This window comes from Mustelus asterias, chromosome 12 (assembly GCF_964213995.1).
Source record: "Mustelus asterias chromosome 12, sMusAst1.hap1.1, whole genome shotgun sequence".
NCBI lineage: Eukaryota > Metazoa > Chordata > Chondrichthyes > Carcharhiniformes > Triakidae > Mustelus > Mustelus asterias.
The window spans coordinates 71,902,255-71,922,058 of NC_135812.1; the positions used below are offsets into that span (position 1 = coordinate 71,902,255).

General features: G+C 44.6%; 1 protein-coding gene across 3 annotated transcripts in view; it reads right to left on the reverse strand.

The window, feature by feature from the left end:
- qtgal (queuosine-tRNA galactosyltransferase) overlaps nucleotides 1–891 on the reverse strand; it is a 315,686-nt gene extending 314,795 nt beyond the window's left edge. Inside the window, exon 1 of one of the 3 annotated variants that reach the window (XM_078225424.1) lies at nucleotides 490–891. In XM_078225424.1, the coding sequence (XP_078081550.1) occupies nucleotides 490–714 (225 nt within the window). In that variant the 5' untranslated portion in view covers nucleotides 715–891. The remainder of the gene's footprint in view (nucleotides 1–489) is intronic. The other 2 variants (XM_078225426.1, XM_078225425.1) reach the window with 2 other exon arrangements.
- Between the last annotated feature and the right edge of the window lie 18,913 nt (nucleotides 892–19,804).

The following is a 19,804-nucleotide window of genomic DNA, read 5'->3' on the forward strand; positions in this document are numbered from 1 at the left end:
TGATTCATTGCTATTGGTAGGACTTTGTTGTGGGCAAATTGGCAGCCACATTTCTTACATTACAACAGTAGCCACAATTATTGATTGGCTGTGAACCAATTCAGGATGGCACAAAATGAGTGGGATTCAGAATTCACAAGAGAGAGTGTACCTCAATCCTTTCCCTTCATTCTGTGCCAGGGAGTACATGATACCAGTTCCAGGCTGGTTACTGGTGTCAGTAAAAACCTACCTTACAGCTCCTTAACCAACTAAACTGAACGTTTTGGTCCAAAGGTACACGTGGCAAAGCAGCACTCGGCAACAGCCGTAGGAAGAGAGAGAGGAGCACTGGAATAATATTCCAATGACCATCCCTGAAAGGTAATGGGGGGAATGCAGCTCTGGGACTATTGGTGTTCGTCACAATCACAATGTGTTGTCATCAAATAACTTGCACAAGATGAAGATGTGTAATTGATTTCGGGAGAAATCTCCTGCTGAACATACCACATCGCTTAAGCAATCTTCCCTTTTATAGTCTAGTGTGCGCTGCTCACTGTTTGCGGACGGTGAGAGGCAGCAGTGCTTGGACGGGTTGGAATCAGCAGAACCTTCGCCTCCGATTTCAGGGCGCTTGTTACGACCTGACCCGCAAATTGCTGACATTTGAAATGAGCTTTGCGGGCACAGGGCCTGCCCGAAACTAGATCTGTCCTCAGCCGACCAGGACATGCATACAGCAGCACATTGTTTCCCCCCCCCGCAGTGACCACCTTACATGGGAGAGAGATTATTATGGGATAACTATCTGGCCTCACTCTCCACCCTGCCCAGGTGAAATGAACCTGATGGAACGCAGTGTATCCGGAAGTCAGTTTGTTACAGTTGCAAATCCCGCCTCCTCTCCACGCTGATTGGTGCAAACCCTAGCATTTGTAACGTTTGCAACTGATGGTAGCTGATTGGTCGATTAAATTGCCAATCACCCCGACCATTCCGATCAAGACAAAATACTGCAGATCATGGAATCCCTACAGTGCAGAAAGTTAAAGTTTATTAGTGTCACAAGTAGGCTTACATCAACAAGGAGGCCATTCGGCCCATTGAGCCTGCACTGCTCCTGAAGTGCATATACTTACAGCTCCATTGCTGGAGTAAACATGTTAAATGAAACCGATCAGCGGAAATGTTTCAGCGTTAACAGTTCTATTCAACATTTTTTAAAAACTTAGAAAACCAGGCTTTATCCCTGTAACCCCACGTATTTACCTTTCTAGTCCCCTGGCACTAAGGGCTGGATTTGCCCCAAAACCGGAAACTCCCAGCCAAGGTCAATGGACCTTTGCATGGTTCCCCCCCACCGCCCGCCCGCTATGATTCCGGTGGTGGGCGAGACAGGAAAATTCTCCCCAAGGGTCAATTTGGCATGGCCAATCCACCTAATCCGCATATCTTTGGAGTGTGGGAGGAAACGGGAACACCTGGAGGAAACTCACGCAGACACAGGGAGAACATGCAAATTCCACACAGACAGTCACCCGAAGCCAGAATTGAACACAGGTGCCTAGCACTTTGAGGCAGCAGTGCTAACCACTGTGCCACCGTGCCGTCCCAGATGCTGGAATCTGAAACAAAAAACAGCAAATGCTGGAAAACCTCAGCAGGCCTGATAGCACCTGAGAGAGAATAGGGCTCACGTTTCCAGGGCTCTATTCTCTCTCCACAAATGCTGTCAGACTTGCTGAGATTTTCCAGCATTTTCTGTTTTTGTGTTGACCCCGACCGTTCATCCGCACTGCCTCTCAATCTCGGTTCGAGCAAGACTGGTGTTTTTAAAGTTTTTTTTAAAATGGGGATTTTTAAAAATACAGGCAGTCCCCGGGTTACGCACGCCCGACTTACGAACGCCTGTACTTACGTTCCGACCTCCGTAAAGCCTATTATTTTAAAAAATTGAGTTACATACAATGGTTCGTACTAACGAACGGGCGGACTACATTGCGCGACGCTCAAAACACTGCGTGTTTTCAGCAGCTCGTCGGCCCGAGGGAGAACAACGCCACGCCGTCGTCGCCAATTTAAGTTGGATCGCGTAAACACTGTTGTGTGCGTTGTGTTTTGACTTAAATTTTTTGTGTGTTTACCCTCGTAACTGTTCCGACTTGCATACAAATTCGACTTACAGACAGACTTAAAAACGGAACTGCCTGTAGAACCATTAACACTGAAACATTTCCTCTGGTCATTTTCATTTAACATCTTTGCTCTGGCCATGTACCTGGAAATATATGGACTTCGGGAACAAAAAACTGAGGGAGCTTGTGAAATGAAACCGGGGAATTGTTGCAAATACTCAGCAGGTCTGGCGATATCTGTGGAAACTCTCTCTCTCCCTCCACAGATCTGCTGAGTATTTCCAGCATTTTCTGTTCTTAAATCACCAATTTCCCAATTTGTAGTGAAATCTTCATAAACAATCACCGAGCGTAGTTCCACTAATTACACAGTGCCTTAGAGATCACAGAATTGTTATGGCACCGAAGGTGATCATTTGGCCCATCATGTCTGCACCAGCTCTTCAAACAAGCATCATGACTTAGTGCCATTCCCCTGCCTTTTCCTCATACCCCTGCACATTGTTTCTATTTAAGAAATCACCTAAGGCCCTCTTGAATGCCTCAATTGAACCTGCTTCCGTCACACTTTGAGGCAGCACATTCCAGACCCAAATCACACATATGAAAAGATTTTTCTCACATCACATTTACTTCTTTTGCAAAGCACTTTAAATCTGTGCCCTCTCGTTCTTGAATCTTTAACAAGTGGGAACAACTTTTTTGCTATCTACTTTGTTCAACACCCTCACCCTTATAGAGGTTTTGAACACCTCTATAAAATCTCCTCTTAGCCTTCTTCTCTCTGAGGGGAACAGTCACAACATCTCCAATCTATCTTCACAACTGAGGTTTCTTACCCCCTGCAACCATTCTTGCAAAGCTATTCTGCACTCTCTCCAATGGCTTCATTCCCTTCCTCAAGTGCGGCACCTAAAACTAGACACAATTCCACAGCTTCCTGAAGTTTCCTGGAAGAATAGAAGTTTATTCCATGTATTGGTCCCTCTTTGGGAAGGAAAACATCCTGATGCCCATTTTCTAATTTACTGATTCGAACCTGTGACATTCTCCTACTCCTACAATATATTTAAGGGTATATTACCAACTTGCCTTTTCCATTCCATTAGCAATCATGAACTCCCTGTGTCTCGGTGGCCAGAACTGGACACAGTGCTCAAGGTGTGGTTTGACCCAAGGATTATTCAAATTATTGGTCAAAACTTCTTCTGACTTATATTCTCTTTATTCTGCAATGTAGTTCAACATTCTATTGTTTTTTATTGATTGCTGCTCTGCATTGGTTGGATATGTTGGGCTTTGAGTCCACTAAGACACTTAGATATCTTTCATCTCCTCCCTATTTCAACATTGTTCAAAGATTAACATGTCTGGCTTAACTTTTTTCTTCCTACACATTGCCATTCTTAGAATGATAAGTCTGCCTTTGATAGTCTCTTTACAACTTCAGGAATCCTTCTAAGTAGCTGAAATACTTTCGCACAAAGCATGAAAAAAATGCTTCCTTGTCTTTTTCATGTGTAAACACACACTGACAAGGTTTGTTATGCCATGTTTATGATTAATGTTTTCTGACTTACTATTTATATTTTTAAAAGATTATCCCTATAATTAGGTCATCTCAAAGTCATTCTAAACTCTTGACTCACGTTATGTAATGTTCACAGACCTGCAGATCTGGTTTAAAAATTCTTCCCTTTACTATTTGTAGACTACCACATCATGAAACATTGCTCACTTCAAGTGACGATGATAAATTCCTACCAACAACATCGTTGCATTTTGCTTTTACTCTTGGACCCAATGACCTTTGTTTGAATGGGGTGGCATGGTGGCACAGTGGTTAGCATTGCTGCCTCACAGCAACAGGGACCCAGGTTCCATTCCAGGCTATGGGTCACTGTGCGGAGTCTGCACGTTCTCCCTGTGTCTGCGTGGATTTCCTCTGGGTGCTCCGGTTTCCTCCCACAATCTGAAAGACGTGCTGGTTAGATGCATTGGCCATACTAAATTCTCCCTCAGCGTACCTGAACAGGCGCCGAACTGTGGCGACTAGGGGATTTTCATAGTAACTTCATTGCAGTGTTAATGTAAACTGACTTGTGACACTAATAAAAAGTAAATTAAATAAATAAGAATAATTTCATAGAATCCCTGCAGTGCAGAAGGAGGCCATTCGGCCCATCAAGCCTACACTGACAATAATCCCATCCAGGCCCTATCACCATAACCCCACATATTTACCCTGCTAATTTCCCTGACACTAAGGGGCAATTTAACATGGACAATCCACCTAACCTGCACATCTTTGGACTGTGGGAGGAAACTGGAGCACCCGGAGGAAACCCATGCAAACACGGGGAGAATGTGCAAACTCCACACAGACAGTGACTCAAGTCGGGAATCGAACCCAGGTCCCTGGCGCTGTGAGGCCGCAGTGTTAACCACTGCGCACCCATATTGATCCTAAATTATACCTCTCATGGTATAACTGACGTTTAGCCAGAAGAGTTGGTGGAAATTTATCTAAGGTGCCTTGAGTGATATTGGGCATCAGTTAAACTTTTGACAGTTGCATCAACAGATGATATTGTATCAGCACCCATTCTCCTCCGGTCTGGAATGTCCTTTCCAGGAAAACTGGGGAGATGTATGATGGGCAGATATATAATTGATGTATAATCTTGCATCATTCCATTTACAACATCACTAGATGTCAAAATAAACCTCAGTGAAGAAAATGCAACTCGATATTTTAGGAAATATAGCACAGCAGTGTAAGTATACTTATATAGCAGCTTTCACAATCTTTATTTTATTTTTATTTATTAGTGTCACAAGTAAGCTTACATTAACACTGCAATGAAGTTACTGTGAAAATCCCTTAGTTGCTACACTCCGGCTCCTGTTCGGGTACACTGAGGGAGAATTTAGCATGGCCAATGAACCTAACCAGCAGGTCTTTCAGACTGTGGGAGGAAACCGGAGCACCTGGAGGAAACCCACACAGACACGGGGAGAACATGCAGATTCCACACAGACAGTGACCCAAGCTGGGAATCGAACCCTGGGTCCCTGGCGCTATGAGGCAGCAGTGCTAACCATTATGCCGTCAAAATGTCCCGAAGCATTTTGCAGCCGGAAGTACTTTGGAAATGTAGCACTGTTGCAATGTAAGAAATGTTGTAGCCAATTTGTATGTAGCCAGCTCCAATAAACAGCAATGTGAAATTGATCAGATTGTTGGCAATGTTGACTGAGGAATTAATATTGGCCTAGGTGCAGCGGATAACTACCGTGCTCTTCTTCAAAATGGTGCCCTGGAGCCTTTTATATCCACCTTAGAGAACAATAGGGCCTCGTCCAAAAGACGGTGCAGAGTTAGAGAGTCAGCCGAGATTTCAGTGATCAGGTCCTGGAGTGGGACATGTCCACATGATGTGAGGTGGGAGATCGCCCAACAGAGCCATAGCCGAGAGCTAAGTGGACAATGTTTCTTTGAATAGTCCATTCAGTACAATTGGAAAGTGTGTGAATTGTTTTTCCATAGCTTCTTGGAAAAGTCAGCAGAGAAGCAAGACAGATGGCTTTGTGCTCCAGACACAATTAAAACATGGAGTCTGCACTCTGCATTTCCTGTCTGTCATATCACATTTCCTTTGTTACACTTCAGGTGTCAGACTACGAGATCGCATTTATTGGCTTGTATTTGATATTCCTCAAAGAGTTATAAATCAGAGATCAACAGGTAGGGAATGTACACTAACATAAAGAAATGACTAGAAACCTGTCATTGTGAAAGGGCCAGACATATGTAAAAACCATGATTAACAAGAATGGCTTCAAAACATTCTGAAGGTAATTTGGGGTCCCATTCTTAAGTTTCCAAAACAAATTTATAGCTAGAAATAAGATTTCTAATTCATAAAACCATCAACTCTATGTAAAGCACTTATTACCACTCATAAAACATAGTGCTGTTAAATCCCAGAGAAAATGTGTTCACAAAGGGGCCTACTCCCATGTCACAGGGATCAATTTGATGCACTTTGGCTGGAACATCAATTACTGGGTTAAGCTTTGCCAATCATTTTTTTCTCTCTGCAAATGCCTTGATGACTCCTGCTTGGCTGCTGTCCATATCAATCAGAACAAGCCTCCCACCCCCCTCATCATGTTGGCTCCAGAAGCATCAAGGTGTGCCAGGATGCACAGTCTGTAAGAACTTGGTCTTTACACACCGGTGGAAAAATCTGCAAAAACCTGCACTGAACTGATTTCTTTTTTTTGTATAAGCCCCTGCAAACAGTGAGGTTTCGAACTGTTTCTGAGTTAACATGTAAATAATGATAGGGAAGAAGTTGTTAATTTATGGTTATTAAAGCAATTATATGCTTATGTAATGCTCCCCTCATAACCAATCTCCTCAAAGTAGAGTATGAACTTCCCTGCACCTTTCCTGAAAAAAAGCTATTATATTCAAGGCCATTGCAATTACAATTATTGCACAGTATTTTCAGTACATCAACAGTCCATTCCCCCCATAAATCCATGCTGGTGTCAATTCTATAAAGGGGCCTCTATCTAACCTTCATCATCTAGCCCATAGAGCCAATGATTTAGCACAGAAGGGGGCATTTGGTCCATCTTGTCCATGCCAATCCAAAGACACCCAGGTGCCCTTTCTAATCCCATCTTCCTGCACCCGGCCCAAAGCCCTACAGCTTACAGCACTTAAGGTGCAGATCCAGGCACTTTTTAAAAGAGTTTAAGGTCTTTGCCTCCACCACCAATTCAGGTACTGAATTCCAGACACCCACACCACCCTCTACGTAAAAACGTTTTTCCTCATGTCCCTCTAATCCTTCTGCCACTTAGCTTGAATGTATGACCCCCTGGTTTTTGAACTTGCTGCCAAGGGAAGCAGGTTCCTCCTGTCTATTCTATCTCTACCCCTCACAATTTTGTACACCTCAATCGTGTCACCTCTCAGCCTTCTCTGTTCCAAGGAAAACAACCCTAAGCTCTCCAATCTCTCCTGATAGCTGCAATTCTCCAGCCCTGGCAACATTCTTATAAATCTTCTCTGTACTTTCTCCAGAGCAATTACATCCTTCCTGTAATGTGACCAGAACTGCACACAGTACTCCAATTGTGGCCTCACCAGTGTCTTAAACAATTCCACCATTATATCTCGCCTCTTTTATTCTATATCTCTGCTAATGAAACTATCAATAAACCCTTCAATCCCTTTATTTTCTGCTTAGCTTCCCTTTAAATGTATCCAGGCCAATTGCCTCAACTACTACTTGTGGTAGCAAGCACCACATTCTAACCACTCTCTGGTTACAAAAAAATAATTTTCCTGAATTCCCCTTCTAAATTTATTAATGACTATCTTATACTTATGGCCTCTCGTTCTGGCCTACTCCGCAATTGGAAATATCTTCTCTACGTCTACCCTATCAAACCTTCAAGACTTCAAAGGAAAGCCGATGATACAAGGACTAAGGGACTCAAGTTTAAGCTTTTAGGCCAGAGATGCAGTGGGAACGTGAGGAAGAATTTGGGCGGCATGGTGGCACAGTGCCAGGAACCCGGCTTCGATTCCCGGTTTGGGTCACTGTCTGTGCGGAGTCCGCACGTTCTCTCCGTATGTGGATTTCCTCCGGGTGTGCCGGTTTCCTTGCACAAGTTCGAAAGACGTGCTGGTTAAATGCATTGTTTAAGTTTAAATTTATTTATTAGTGTCACAAGTAGGCTTACATTAACACTGCAATCTAGCTACTGTGGGCCATGCTAAATTCTCTCTCAGTGTACTCGAACAGGCACCGGAGCGCGGCGACTAGGGGATTTTCACAGTAACTTCATTGCAGTGTTAATGTAAGCCTACTTGTCACACTAATAAATAACTTAAACATTTTTTTTTACGCATTGAGTGGTAATGATCCAGAACTTGCTGTCTCTGAGGGTGCTGGAAGCTGAGGGGATGAATGACTTCAAAAGGAAACACTTGGAGGAAGGAAACACACACGGTTATGGAGATAGAGGGGACTGATTGGATTGCTCTCCAGAGAACCAGTTTGCACTCGATGGGCTGAATGTTCTCCTCCTGTGTTGTAATGAATCGATCAGCTCACATCTTTATGGTGATGTTGCATGTCTTACAGATTGAAGCAAATTTATTTTGTATTGCGTTCCGAAGAGATACATCAGTTCTGGTCACCCAATTATAGAAAGGATATTATTAAACTAGAAAGAGCGCAGAAAAGATTTACTAAGATGCTACCGGGACTTGCTGGTTTGAGTTATAAGGAGAGGCTGGATAGACTGGGACTTTTTTCCCTGGAGCGTAGGAAACTTAAGGGTGATCTTACAGAGGTCTATAAATTAATAAGGGGCATAGATCAGCTGGATAGTCAATATCTTTTCCCAAAGGTAGGGGAGTCTAAAACTAGAGGACATAGATTTAAGGTGAGAGGGGAGAGACACAAAAGTGTCTAGAGGGGCAATTTTTTCACACAGAGGGTGGTGAGTGTCTGGAACAAGCTGCCAGAGGTAGTTGTAGAAGCGGGTACAATTTTGCCTTTTAAAATGCATTTAGACAGTTACATGGGTAAAATGGGTATAGAGGGATATGGGCCAAATGAAGGTAACTGGGACTAGTTTAGGGGCTTAAAAAAAAGAGCGGCATGGGCAAATTGGGCCGAAGGGCCTGTTTCCATAGAAACCATAGAAACCCTACAGTGCAGAAGGAGGCCATTCGGCCCATCGAGTCTGCACCGACCACAATCCCACCCAGGCCCTACCCCCACATATTTACCCGCTCATCCCTCTAACCTACGCATCTCAGGACTCTAAGGGGCAATTTTTAACCTGGCCAATCAACCTAACCCACACATCTTTGGACTGTGGGAGGAAACCGGAGCACCCGGAGGAAACCCACGCAGACACGAGGAGAATGTGCAAACTCCACACAGACAGTGACCTGAGCCGGGAATCGAACCCGGGACCCTGGAGCTGTGAAGCAGCAGTGCTAACCACTGTGCTACCGTGCAGTAAACCTCTATGACTCTATGATTCTATGACATCACTCAATCTTTGTTTACACTGAGAAATTTGAACAACACATACTTATGCATTCATAAGTATGCTGCATAAATAAATCCATTTATATAGCTGTAATTGTTATTTATTCATTTTTCCAATTGTTTGTAATGGTTAAGTATCGTGCTATTTTCATGAACCAATGAAAAAATAACACTTGCTTCACTTAGGGCGGATCTCTCACAAACTTCCTTTTCAACTTTCACTGGAGTGTTTACCACTCTCCCACTTCCACACCCTCTCCCCCCACCCCGCCCTCCTTGGAACACCATTATTTCTGATTCACCACGGACAATGCCACAAGAAATCTGATAGGTGAATATGTAATAAAGTAGATTGCAATAGTTAATCTTTGAGCATGGACATCATTGCATGCCAATTACATGAAACATCACCAGCCATTACTGTTAGCATGACACAATGCCAAGCACAAGAATTAAAAGTAAAAATAATTTGAAACTGCTTTCAGCAATTCCATAGTCTATTTGATGAAAATAGTGGATACTTTGGAGTGATTTTTCCCCAAGCGTCCAGTACTCTATATTTGGGGTGCACATAGTCTTTACATTGTCAGTGCTGTTCCTGGACTGAAAGTAGTTCAGGATTTGAAAGGCCAATGTTGACTGTTCACCGTGAACAGTGGTTCTCATAGAATCCCTATAGTGCAGAAGGAGGCCATTCAGCCCATCAAGCCTGTACCGACAACAATCCCACCCAGGCCCTATCCCCATAATCCCACGTATTTACCCTACTAATCTCCCTAACACTAAAGGGCAATTTAGCATGGCCAATCAGCCTAACCCGCACATCTTTGGACTGTGGGAGGAAACCGGAGCACCTGGAGGAAACCCACGCAGACACGGGGAGAATGTGCAAACTCGACACAGACAGTGACCCAAGGCCGGAATTGAACCCAGTTCCATTGACTGTAAAGCAACATGGCATGTGCTGAGATTGTGCGCCACACTCCAGTGCCTGTTTGCATACAGTGAGGGAGAATTTAGTATGTCCAATGCACCTAACCAGCATGTCTTTCAGACTGCGGACACTTATCCAAGACCGGAATTGAACTCAGGTCCCTGGCGCTGTGAAGCAGAAGTGCTAACCACTGTGCCACCCGGTTCCGAATGACCTCTCATTTAATCTTAGGAAGGGAAGCCCAATATCAGAAAAGGTTAAAAAGAATTGTAATTAATGTCTTACCAACATCCATTTTTCCTGTTTATCAATAGAGCTTTATTTAAAGGTTGTGTTAGTTTGGTGATTACTGATGAGTTCATTGTGACGATTGGTTAGGAGGAGTTTCAGAATGACAGGGTGTGACGAACTTGAATGAACAATGACAGAACCATTGTCATTCAATGCAAGAGCTTCAACATTCCTGTCATTCCTCATTCCAATGTGCCCAGCAGTGGCATCCAGAGAATTTCCCAGCGGTGCTGCTAGCATTCTTTTTAAAAACATAAATATTAAAAACAACAAGATAGATTGTGTGACAGATGGTGGTGTAGTGGTAATATAAAGCTAGCCTCGGTGTTAGTAATTGTGAAACTATCATCATTTGTTATTAAAAATCCATTTGGTTCACTAATGTTCCTCAGGGAAGGAAATCTGCCACCCTTACCTGGTCTGGCCTACATGTGACTCCAGAGCCACAGCAATGTGGTCGACTCTTAAATGCTCCCTGAAATGGCCCAGCAAGCCATACAGTTCAAGGGCATTTAGGGATGGGCAAGAAATGCTGGTTGTGTCAGCGACGCTCACATCCCCCATCAAAGAACAAAAGAAAAAAACATCGAATTGTATGTAGACCATTGAAACCAGAGTCCATGTTGGTGTTTATTTTTCACATTAGCTGTAGTACCACACCTCTTTACCTCAATTGCTTCTGCTACTCCCAACGCGGTCTACCCTACGTCGGAGGGACTAAACGCAAACTGGGTGACCGCTTAGCTGAACCACCAGCAGGACCCAGACATTCCTGTCGCTTGCCACTTCAACACACCACCCTGCTCTCCTGTCCACATGTCCATCCTTGCCCTTCTGCAATGTTCCAGCAAACCCGATGCAAACTGGAGGAACAGTACCTCAATTTCCAATTAGGCACTTCACAGCCTTCTGGACTGAACATTGAGTTCAACAACTTCAAGGCATGAATTCTCCCCTCCATCCCATTTCCATTTATTTTATTTCATTTCATCTCATTCTTCATTTTATCGCTCTCCTTCTTCCACCCCCCACCACCCCCCCCAACCCCCCACACCCTCCCGACCTTCTTCAAGCGAACTGCCACATTCCTCAGGCTGTACCTTTGTTTTGCCATTCACGCATTCTTATCACTTAATGGACACTTTCAACCCCTTTTCAGCCTTCTGCATACTCATTTACATTCCCTTTGTCCAATTCCACCACCCCTCCCTACCCTCATAGTATTCATCTCTGCTGACTCTCTTTCCTCTCAGCTCTGATGAAGGGCCATCTAGACTCGATACGTTGGCTCTTTGATTTGATTTGATTTGATTTATTATTGTTACGTGTATTAACATAGAGTGAAAAATATTGTTTCTTGCGCGCTATACAGACAAAGCATACCGTTCATAGAGGAGGAAACGAGAGAGTGCAGAATGTAGTGTTACAGTCATAGCTAGGGTATGGAGAAAGATCAACTTAATGCGAGGTAGGTCCATTCAAAAGTCTTGACAGCAGCAGGGAAGAATCTGTTCTTGAGTCAGTTGGTATGTGACCTCAGACTTTTGTATCTTTTTCCCAACGGAAGAAGGTGGAAGGGAGAATATCCGGGGTGCGTGGGGTCCTTAATTATGCTGGCTGCTTTGCCGAGGCAGCGGGAAGTGTAAACAGAGTCAATGGATGGGAGGCTGGTTTGCGTGATGGATTGGGCTACATTCACGACCTTTTGTAGATCCTTGCGGTCTTGGGCAGAGCAGGAGCCATACCGAGCTGTGTTACAACCAGAAAGAATGATTTCTATGGCCCTATTCTCTCTCAGTAAGAAGTCTCACAACATCAGGTTAAAGTCCAACAGGTTTATTTGGTAGCACAAGCCACTACCTTTCGGAGCGTTGCCCCTTCATCAGGTGATCATCTGATGAAGGGGCAGCGCTCTGAAAGCTAATGCCTTGTGCTACCAAATAAACCTGTTGGACTTTAACCTGGTGTTGTGAGACGTCTTACTGTGTTTACCCCAGTCCAACGCCAGCATCTCCACATCTATTCTCTCTCCACAGATGCTGTCAGACCTGCTGAGATTTTCCAGCATTTTTCTGTTTTTCTTCCCAGATCTCCTCCCCATTTCTGTAATTGCTAAAAACTCAAAAAGCCCAAATGCTGCTGAGCTTTTCTGACCCGTGGCCTGGTCCCTTTAAACAGAAATCGTTCCTTTGATAGAACGATGTGTCTTCCCACCCTCTATCCCTAATTGGTCTGGGGCAGCCGGAGGCGGGACAATAGCTTTTCTTTGGGAAAAGAGTAACGACCGGGCCCGATGTGTAAAGAGCCGAGTTCCAAACCAGGAATGGTCCTGTACTTCCGGTAGGGATTGAGGAGACCTGATTCTGCCCAGTGTTTCCATCTACCTTTGCCCATAATCCGAAACACCTCTATCGAAACACACCATAAGCTCCTCTGTTCCACTGAAAACCAGCTCGACGTTTCAAGTCTCTTTGTACTTGTATTTCCTCATACAAAATTGCATGCATTTCTTACTGCTTCAACATTCTTCTTATAGCACAGAGTCCAAACCGGCACACAGCACTCCAACTGTGGGCTCGTTAAGAAATGCAGAACAAAGTCAAAAGGATGTTTAGTTAGTTAGAATCTGTGTTGCCCGCTGGATTAATTTACAAAGAGCTCCTGGTCTTGTGTTCTTCTTAGCAGTGACACATACGTAACAGTAGTAAAATAGTGTGTGTATAATGGTGCTATTGTTAATGGTATTTCCCATTCACTGTTGGCAGTAGTTCAGGAATTCCTGCCACGATTTACCACAGTATCTGAGGTATTTCATTCCAATTTGACATGGGATCAAGTTCAGTATGGATTGCATTAAACTGAATAGATTCCACTCACCAATACTTAAACTACACCTCTTTCCCTGCCTGGGGCATGAAGATGACCTTTAGACCATATCATATTGCAGTTTAGTTAATGTATTGAAGGCATTCTGGTACTTAAGCCAGACTGGTTTGTGACATCTTAAATTAGAATACATTTTAAACCAACATCTAAAACATTGAAGAAACTGAAGATTATGTTCCCGAATAATATCGTATATAACATTTCCATCATTTGGGCCGTGTAATATAGCTTAGAGAAAGCACAAATTCCAATTATTTTTATCGGAAGTGAGGTTAAGAATGCCTTTATAAATAAAGTTTAAAGGTTATTTATTAGTCACAAGTAAGGCTTACATTAACACTGCAATGAAATTACTGTGAAATTCCCCTAGTCGTCACACTCCGGCGCATCTTCAGGTCAATGCACCTAACTGGCACATCTTTCAGACTGTGGGAGAGAACCGGAGCACCCGGAGGAAACCCACGCAGACACGGGGCGAACGTGCAAACTCCACACGGACAGTGACCCAAACCGGGAGTTGAACTGGGTTCCTGGCGCTGTGAGGCAGCAGTGCTAACTATTGTGTCACAGTGCCACCCCTAGATTTCATTCCATTTAAATTCCATTCCATTTCAGTATTGCAAAAATAAAAAGTTTAGGATGCATTACTATGGCAACCACAGGCCTCAAACCAGAAGCGGGAGTATAGGTTCCCAACACTTATCACCATAATTACATTTCCCAGCCACTGCTGGCTGCAACCTGGGCCCATGAGAGACGGGATACACGCAGTGCTAATCACAGGGGCCCATACCTTAGGAGACCTGGGTTCAGGAGGCACTGTGAATATTGAGTGCAGTTTTGGTCTCCTTTTCTGAGGAAGAATGTTCTTGCTCTAGAGGGAGCGCAGAGAAGGTTGACAAACTGATTCCTGGGATGGCAGGACTGACATATGAGGAGAGATTGCATTTGCTGGAGTTCAGAAGAATGGGGGGGAGCTCATAGAAACCTGTTAAATTCGAACAGGACTGAACAGGGTAGATGCAAGAAAGATGTTCCCAATGCTGGGGGTGTCTGGAGCCAGGGGTCACAGTCTGAGGATACAGGGTAGAAGGTTTAGGACAGAGAGGAGGAGAAATTTTTTCATGCAGAGAATGGTCAGCCTATGGAATTCGCTACCACAGGGAAGTAGTTAATGGTTAAATATTGTGGCCGGAATTTTACCAGCATGCCTGCCTGAGGCTTGTAAGATCGCGCCCGATGGAGAATGCCATTCTGCGAGTCTCACCCGCCCCGATTCCAGGGCGGGCGTGCCGGTAAAATCAGGGCCTGTATGTTTTCAGGAAGTGGTTCGATATAGCACTTGAGGCAAAGGGGATCAAAGGATATGGGGGGAAGACGGGATCAGGCTATTGAGTTGGATGATCAGTCATGATAATAATGAATGGCAGACCAGGCTTGAAGGGCCGAATGGCCTCCTACTGTTCCTATTTTCTATGTTTCTATGTTTCAAGTGGCCTACTTGTGGCCCAATGTGCTCGCAAAGCGAGGGATGGACGCTCTGCTCAGGGACAAACTTTCAGCGCTTGAGATCCGATTGTCTTTGGACGAGAGCCTGAATCTATGTGGTCATTTGTTTTGAATGCCAGGGTGCATTCTGGGTGCTGTAGACCACCCTTGGCCAAGCTCTCAACCTCCCATTCAGCCGCCAGCGGGACTCAGGATGGGGAGGCCAGGAGCTGCAGTAACAGCTAGGCCCAGGCAGCTGGGGCGTTAGACAGGGCTGAGAGGAAATTTGTCTTGCCACTTTCACAGCCGTCCCAATCCTCCTCGGTGAAATTAATCTCCAAACCTCGCAGTACAAAGAGAGAAAGTTATTTTTTTTATGATTGGTGTAGCAGGGTATAGACTGATAGAATAGAAACATAAAAAGTATGAGCAGGAGGAGGCCATTCGGCCCTTAGAGCCTGCTAAAAGGTTAAAGTTTGGGCGGATGCAGTTCAAAGTAGAAACATTTGAAGTGATTGATTTTGGAAAGAAAATGCAGATCTCAAAAATGTAGGATGCTTGTTATGACGACCATGAAGGCCATGTGGGATCATCAATGGATCTATCTGTGGGCTTCGTGGAGTACAAACAGTCTTATTGAGCGAGTGGAGACTCATACAATAGGAGGAAGCCAGTGGGGGATTTTAAGCCTGTAAATTAACTGGGCCGGAGTTGTGCTCCTGAGGTAAAGACTACCTGACTGTAAGCCGTGGGAGCGGCCTTTTCCTTTGGTGCATAATAAATAGTGCTGGTGATTAGAACCTGGCATTTGGCTGAATTAATACAGTGCTAAGTGGAGCAGAGGAATCTTATTACGGGCAGATAGGTTCTTTATAAAATGGAGCACGAGTACACAGAGCCATAAAAATAGATAAACAAATCCTTGCTGTGTCTAGAAATCCAGGATACAAAAGAAAGGAGGTAATATCGGAATTTTACCGGACTATAATTAGATTGTACTTCATAGAATCCCGACTGTGCAGAAGGAGGCCATTCGGCCCACCGTGTCCGCACCAACTCTCTGAGAGAATGTCTTATCCAGGCCCTCCCCCTTGCCCCATCCCCGTAACTCTACACATTTTACCATGGCTAATCCATCTAACCTACTTATCTTTGGACACTAAGGGGCAATTTAGCACGGCAAGGCACGGTGAGACAGTGGTTAGCACTGCAGCCACACAGCACTAGGGACCTGGGTTCGATTCCCGGCTTGGGTCACTGTCTGTGTGGAGTTTGCACATTCTCCCCGTGTCTGCGTGGGTTTCCTCCGGGTGCTCTGGTTTCCTCCCATAGTCCAAAGATATGCAGGTTAGGTTGATTAACCATGCTAAGTTGCCCCTTAGTGTCCCGGTATGTGTAGGTTAGAGGGATTTAGCCGGGTAAATGTGCGGGGTTGTGGGGATAGGGCCTGGAGTGGGATAGTTGTCGGTGCAGACTCGATGGGCTGAATGGCCTCCTTCTGCACTGTAGGGATTCTATGATTTCTATGATTTCTATGACCTGGGTTCAATACCGGCCTTGGGTGACTATCTGTGTGGAGATTGCACGTTCTCCCATGTCTGCGTGGGTTTCCACTGGGTGCTCCGGTTTCCTCCCACAGTCCAAAGATGTGCGGGTTAGGTGGATTGGCCATGCTAAATTGACCCTTAGTGTCCCAAGATGTGTAGGTTAGGGGGATTAGTGGGGTAAATACGTGGGGTTACGAGGGTAGGACCTGGGTAAGATGCTCTGTTGGAGAGTCAGTGTAGACTTGATGGGCTGAATGGCCTCCTTCTGCACTGTAGGGATTCTATGGGAACTTGGTGCGGACACTGACTTTCATGAAGAGAAACAGGGAATCTTTCATGAAGAAAAAATGGTCAATGTGACAATTCATAGAATCCTTACAGTACAGAAGGAGGCCATTCAGCCCATCGAATCTGTACCAACCACAATCCCATCCAGGCCCTATTCCCGTAACCCCACACATTTACCCTGTTAATCCCCCTGACACTAGGGTCAATTTTAGCATGGCCAATCAACCTAACCCGCACATCTTTGGACTGTGGGAGGAAACCGGAGCACCCGGAGGAAACTCACGCAGACACTGGGAGAAAGTGCAAACTCCACACAGACAGTGACCCAAGGCCAGAATCGAACCTGGGTCCCTGACGCTGTGAGGCAGCAGTGCCCCAATTGCAGAACATGAAGCTGACTTTCCACACCCTGACGTCACGGCTGAAGAGGAAGTGACTGAAACTGTTGCTATCTACACTAGCGACTGCTCTCACACACACTTCAGATGTCCAAGGAAGTGTCACTTCTCCGAATCTAGTCGAGGCAACAGAACAACAACCTAATTCAGTAAAACATTGCACAGTGACCGAACGTGAAATGTTATTCAGCTCTATTCCAGATGTTGCCTTGACTACTGAATCTCTCGGAATACCGAGTGAACAACAAATTCATACAGATGTGAAAGCAGAGCGCACACATGCTGAATGACCACAAGCAGAAAGAGAAAAGCCGTCAGTATTAATGAAGGTCGTCTCAACTCCCTTGAGAGTTATTTTCATGCTTCTATTTGTCCATTAGATTCATTCTCGAATGAGACACTGGGAATGCCCAGCATTTCATCCTGGGCATTGTTGAATGTACATAAGCAACTGAGACTTCTGCCAGGGGATGACATTGTTGGATCAGATGATTGCAGACCCACTACGGCTGTACAAACCTTAACAGAAGCGGACCAAGTCTCATTTTCTCAAGAAAGAGCAGCCAACTCCACAACCTATAAACTGGGAACAGTAGGACTTTTATACAGTATAAAACTGGAATCTCTGTCGACATGAAGACCATGAAGAACATACATGCTACACGTCCTCTAAGAAAGCTGAGAACATAGTTGGAGACTGACGCCACTGACGCAAGTAGTTGTGAAGGAGGTGAGGGGAAGTCGGACATGTAAGTATTTAACGAGGAGAATGAAAGATTTTGTATAAAGTGTGAATATGCTAATAGCTAATATACATGGTCAGTGATGTCAGTTCACGTGTCACTGGAACTCAGAGAGAGATGGTTCTGGAAGGAACCTCATTGCCTATCCATCCTTACATTGTTGTAGATGGTTAATAAATGTTTGGGAGTTCCCGGAGGCCTTGTTTTCAGTAATCATTATTAATGCCTCACATTAAATCGATCTTTCTCTACACCCTAGCTATGACTGTAACACTACATTCTGCACTCTCTCCTTTCCTTCTCTATGTACAGTATACTTTGTCTGTATAGCGCGCAAGAAACAATACTTTTAGAAACATAGAAACATAGACAAACTACAGCACAAAACAAGCCCTTCGGCCCCACATGTTGTGCTGAACATATCCCTACCTTTTAGGCCTACCTATAACCCTCCATCCTATTAAGTCCCATGTACTCATCCAGGAGTCTCTTAAAAGACCCTATTGAGTTTGCCTCCACCACCACTGATGGCAGCCGATTCCACTCGCCCACCACCCTCTGTGTGAAAAACTTCCCCCTAACATTTCCCCTGTTCCTACCCCCCAGCACCTTAAACCTGTGTCCTCTCGTAGCAGACATTTCCACCCTGGGAAAAAGCCTCTGAGAGTCCACCCGATCTATGCCTCTCAACATCTTATATACCTCTATTAGGTCTCCTCTCATCCTACGTCTCTCCAAGGAGAAAAGACCGAGCTCCCTCAGCCTATCCTCATAAGGCATGCCACTCAGTCCAGGCAACATCCTTGTAAATCTCCTCTGCACCCTTTCAATCTTTTCCACATCCTTCCTGTAATGAGGCGACCAGAACTGAGCACAGTACTCCAAGTGGGGTCTGACGAGGGTCTTATATAGTGACTGCACACTGCAGTGACAATAATAAATCAAATCAAATCAAATCAAAACAGACCCTGGGACTGGTGTACAATGAAAGTTCTCCGCCTGTAAACAGCAGGAGCACCATGGTCCGTGGTTTCCCTTGCTGGTCCTGGGTATAAACCCCACTGTCCTTGCCAGGAGAGAGCTCCGAGTTCACATCGTCACATCTGGATATCGAGCACATCCTTTCATGGTTCCAATTTAAACTTGGTCAAACTTTAAAAGCTTTTGCGGAGGGGAGTTCCCTATTCGCCAAACATTGAAAGAAAAACATTTAAAGAAATACGGCTTCAACCTCAGGACATCCCGAAGCACTTTACAACCAATTAAGTCCTTTTGAAGTGTAATCAGTGTTGTAATGGCGATCATCATCAGTTAATATTAAAAATTGCTTAGGTGTACAAAGCCTTTAAACCAGGTGTCAGTTATGCTCCATGCAGAATCAAACTAAAGTGCTTTAAAACGAACCACTTCAGGGGCAAGTTGGAGTGTAACTCTGCATTCACTTCATAAACGACACTGTTTTAGACCTGTGGCTGCCATATAAATATAACCTAAACTACATTGGCATAATTTTCAGATATTAAAGCTTAATTCAATTCAATTGTAAGCCTTGAGTTTCCGCGCTTTACAGGTCAGCAAAGAAGAAATTTGAGAGAGAGGCCAGAATTTTACTGGCGCACCCGCCCCGATTCCGGGGGTGGGCGAGGCTCGGAGAACGGCATTCTCCGTTGGCCTCGGGCGGGATCGTATGAACCTCAGACGGACGTGTCGGTAAAATTCCACCCAGAGAGTTTAAAAACTGTCAGATGAGTTTGAAACTTTGACCAATGACAGTAAGTTTTCTAACAAAAAGAAATTACAAAAAAAACCAGATAAATTATCTAGAACAAGTGGGCAAAGGTCCTTCAGTATTCAAAAAGTGACATTGCATCCTTATGAATTCTCTGAGTGAGACGATGGTGGTGCAATGTTGGTGCCAAATGATTAGTAATCCAGGGGGCCCAAGCTCTGGGGACGTGGGTTCAAATCTCACCACGGCAGCTGGTGGAATTTAAATTCAATTAATAAATCTGGAATGTAAA